Source organism: Anarrhichthys ocellatus, unplaced genomic scaffold (genome assembly GCF_004355925.1).
Source record: "Anarrhichthys ocellatus isolate YVR2014 unplaced genomic scaffold, GSC_Weel_1.0 scaffold264, whole genome shotgun sequence".
Taxonomy (NCBI): Eukaryota; Metazoa; Chordata; class Actinopteri; order Perciformes; family Anarhichadidae; genus Anarrhichthys; species Anarrhichthys ocellatus.
In genome coordinates, this window is record NW_022280291.1 from 83,275 (window position 1) to 87,985 (window position 4,711).

At 37.3% G+C, this 4,711-nt stretch overlaps 1 protein-coding gene across 1 annotated transcript in view; it reads right to left on the bottom strand.

Moving 5' to 3' along the window:
- The window catches only part of il17ra1a (interleukin 17 receptor A1a), a 13,208-nt gene extending 10,959 nt beyond the window's left edge, over positions 1–2,249 (bottom strand). Inside the window, exon 1 of the mRNA XM_031879447.1 lies at positions 2,008–2,249. Coding sequence (XP_031735307.1) covers positions 2,008–2,103 — 96 coding nt within the window. The 5' untranslated portion in view covers positions 2,104–2,249. The remainder of the gene's footprint in view (positions 1–2,007) is intronic.
- Positions 2,250–4,711: the final 2,462 nt, after the last annotated feature.

Consider the following 4,711-nt stretch of genomic DNA (forward strand, 5'->3'; position numbering starts at 1 on the left):
GTGGGACCCGGGGACTTTTGGCGAATGGAATTTTAGGCTCGGGGATGCACGGCGCTTTTTTTATTTTTACTGGCTAAAAGTTATGTCAATCAACACCAGGCTACTCCTACTGCATTCCCTAGACTCTGACGCGTCGAAGGAGGGCTCATAGACTGAAATCGACCGATGATAGGCTGAGCTAGACCTCCACAGCAACTGGAATTCAGGCGAGAAAATCCCATGGATGAGAGACAGAAACAGGCTCAGAGAGGATTCTGGCTCTCAAAATGTTGCCAAACTGCTGTATTTGGATGTATTGAACACTATTAGTGATAAAACAAGTGAAATATATAGTTATATAGTATATAAAATTACAATGGAACAGCTGGAACATGTGACAATTCTGCTTGACCCCGCCTGACCTCTCGGTACTAAAACCTCTAACTTTGCCCTGCTTCACTTTATCAAAGCCAAATTTTTTTTAGGGACTCCTGACATGTGCGATGATTTGGGAGAGTTTTTAGGCTTTCAGCTGCATTATTTCAAAGAAATAATATCAATAAAAGTGCTTTTTTTTCCAGGCAACCCTGAAAATTTTCAATTTGAGCTGTGTGCCAACTTCATTTGCTCTTAACCAGTAACATATACACAATATTTACACATCTGAACAAATCTCACAAGTGGTATCTGTATTAGAACATATAATAAAATAATTAAAATAGACCTTGTAGTTACAGAATTACAGTCTTTTTAGTATGGGTATGCCATTTTCGAGCAGAGGCCTAAAAATAGGCTCAGAGTAGAAAAGGAATTGAATTGTTTTAAAAAGTAAATTTTTCCCCTGTGAAAACAGGTGGAAACTTTGAAAGATCATCTTGGCAAAACATTGTTTTTTGCCAAGATGTCTAGAACAATCTAAATCAATCTTCTCGTGTTAACTAAAAGATCTCATTGCAACAAAAGAATAGGCTTTTCATAAAAAGCACATTTATTGTGGCAGGCTGCAGTACGTTCATAGTGTAATGTGTTCATGTGTTACTTGAATTCTATTTCCTCCAGACTTCATTTTTAAAGCATCTTATTTGGACAACAGGCTGTAAAGCTGGGGCAGCCAACACACTTTGTCGGACACACAACTTTGTACAAAAATTTGACAAAGAGTAGATTGAATTAATTTCAAAACAACTCAATTGCTACATTGTCATTTGTATATTTAATAAAGAATATTTTGTGTTTCTTGCTCACCGTATGTTTGGTTGTAAATCTTTCTTTGGGGTGTCTTTGTGTCTTTCTTTGTTTACAGTGGATTTGCATTTAGGGTTTGTGGTTCTGATAGTTTGCTCTTATATAGCAAACTATATGCACTAAATGCAAGCATGTTTGGGAATACTCAACATCTCAATCAGCAAAATCAGTATATTTTAATGACTATAAATCATTATAACATGAAAATATCTTCCTTTCACGAGAAACTGAGCTGATATATTTTTAATCTTGGTATGACTGTCATATCTACATTATGAGGACAAAACAGTCCGTTATCTGAATAAGTTTGTCAAGAAGCTGTCTTGTGTGTGGCTTTTTTAAACTGATGTGTTTTACAGCTCAAAATGACTCAATAGGGTGACAGTTGAACTTTTTGAGATGTCATTTTCAGATTGTGTTATATATTGATGTCACCATGTCAAGAAATTGCTAATCAGAACACATCATTTTGTCCATACGACAAACCATACCCAACCAGCAGTGTCCTTTCTGTTTCACAAAATAGTGAAAACAGGGAAATAACGTTGCGGTATCGACGATGTAAAAGAAAAATTAGAAAAAATATAATTCAGTGAATATTGGCCAAAAACGTACTCTACATCACATCACGGCGTTAGCCTAAAATATAAAACAAGTATTTGTTCTGTTGGAAAAAACCTTGTAGAGTTTCCTGGGACTGAAAAGTAGACGTATATCTTTGTGAATGATTGAAAGCTAAAATCTGTGTGTTTCCTGTGTCAGGCGGTGCCAGCTGAACGTTACCTGTCGGGAGCAGTTGAGAAGAGGCCATGATAAAACTGGCAACGCGGACAACAGCAACACATAGATTACCACCAAAACTCGTCGAAGAAGAATCATAGTGGAGGAAGAAAGCTTCAACCCACGTCCCTGCTATGAAAGAAACATGTAAGGTAGAATTTCAAACCACTACACCTGAGCGGAAACAAAATGAGAGTGCGTGACTGCCGCTCGTGTCGATAACTGAAAACTTCCTGCTTGCTACGGAAAGTACCTGCTGTGTTTACAGTAAATTATCCTCTGCTGCCTTCAGGGGACTTGGGAATATAGAGCACTATTCTGTTGAGTTTGGCTGCTTCTGATAATGATGATTAGATAGAGAATATACTGGAGCACCCCTCACCCCTTTAAACTTACTGTATATAGTCGTATGAGAAAGAATAACACGAGAGAAACGTGTTGGAAATAAATTAGACTTTTGTCTTGATTATTCTAAGAGTTATAGTTATAGATTTCTTAGATTTGGATATAATCTATGAACCAGCCTATTACAAATGTTTTTTTAATTCAATATTATTAATTGAACTATTGAGAAAGGAATAGTATTAAGGATTAAGGAATCTGAAAACTTTTCATGGACTCAGTGCCCAGGACCCCCCACTTCAGGAATCACTAGTTTAGAGCCTAATTAACGGCAAGGAAATCACAGACAGACCTCAAATTCTGCAAATAGGTTTGTAGCGTAGTGCCATTTTGATATGAGAGCTTATGTTACGAAATAAAATATTGAACTGATTAATTTGCTATTTACATAATTCTTTGCAACACATGATGCAAATCCAGAAGAAAGATGTGTCTATGGCATAGTGTTTGCCAAGTAGAGCGGAGGTCAAATTTCCTCTCTGTCCAGAGCTGTAGCCAACATTTTGGAAATACTGAGGCCATTGCATTCTCTGCCCCATCCATCCTCAACCTTTACATGCATATCTGAGCATCTGAGTCCAAACAAAGGCTTGATGATCCTGTACAGTTTTTCAACTCCAAGTACTGAAATAAGCATAATCAGCAAACTCCATGTAAGGCTGAGTGACAACAAATTTCTTTTATTGATTTCTTTCTTCTAGTATAATACCCTTGTAAAGCACTTTGTGAATTATATCTGTGAAAAGCGTTATATATATATATATATATATATATATATATATATATATATATATATACATGTTTTACTAACTACCTATATTATCAGGTGAGTACTGCAGAGTAAAAAACTACTGACATACTGTACCATGCAATCAAATCCATTTTTTAAGATTTCCTTCCACAAGCATTTCACTTTATTTGCACATAATCGGACAAAAAACTTTAAATAAATAATCCAGCACAAAGAATATAGCCATTGATTTTGAATATGAAAGCTGAATGGAGGAGTCATTTCGACCAGGACATTTTTCCCATAGACATTGAATGCAACATAAATAGTGATTCAGGTTTCTTCCGTGTTGTGTGGGCTTCTTCTGTTGTCTTCCGTTGTTCAGTCTACAATGAACATATATTTAAACCAGATGGTGAATCAGAAAACTATTCAAATATAAGCTCTGATCTTTCTTCACTCTGGTATGAAACTACAGTCAGTCAGTCCGATCGGCTGCAGCGTCCAACCACATAACCGATGAACAATGAGGGGGCGTGTCGTCGGTTAAAACACTTCCTGGAAGGATGTTGTCGTGCGTCCTCGCTCATGGCTCCTCGGAGATCCCTCCTCGATCCTCAAGCTTTGCTCCTCAGATCTAGCAGGCCCAATCCTAATGTCCCCCCTAAACCCTAAACGTCGCCTGGTAAGTGGTTGAGTGTGAGAGACTGTGGGTACTTCTCAAGTCTCTTAAGTGTCGTTTCCTCGCTCCTCGATCGTCACTTGAACCGGAAGTTGTTTCTGCGCGGCCATATTGACGGACGTCCCAAAGCTCTAATGTAGCTCTGAGAAATGGACAAACAACTTTCTCCATTTATAAGAAAGATTTGTGTTTTCATGATGTGATATTTCCCTCAATAACTTTTATTATGAATACAATTAAAGTCAGAGAGAGCTGGAGAGACAAAACACTTTTTACATCATTCCTGAGTGTTTGATGAGTTGTATCATTTAAGAGAAACAATAATCATATTCTGGGTTATTTAATAATGACGCCACAGTCACAATTTCACAGTTTCAGGCTTGGAAGAGGCCAAAATTGGATTTTGTGGAAGTAAACAGTTTCAAAGATTTTTCTTTCAATAGAAACTGTTGCTAACACACCTTTACTGGTTTAAGGTACATTCTCAGCCTTTTATGCTCTTAAAATACGTTTCAGGCTTGGAAGAGGCCAAAAGTGGATTTTGTGAAAGTAAAGTTTCCAAAAACTGGCTCAGGGCAGTTGATGTCACTGTTTCATGATGTTTTCATTACAACCTGCTTACCCACCTTTACTGGTTTACGGTACATTCTCAGCCTTTTATGCTCTTAAAATACGTTTCAGGCTTGGAGGATGCCAAAAGTGGATTTTGTGAAAGTAAACCGTTTAAAAGATTTTCTTTCAACAGAAACTGTTGCTAACACACCTTTACTGGTTTAAGGTACATTCTCAGCCTTTTATGCTCTTAAAAGACGTTTCAGGCTTGGAAGATGCCAAAAGTGGATTTTGTGAAACTATGTCTACTTTCACAAAATCAACTTTTGGCCTCCTCTCTG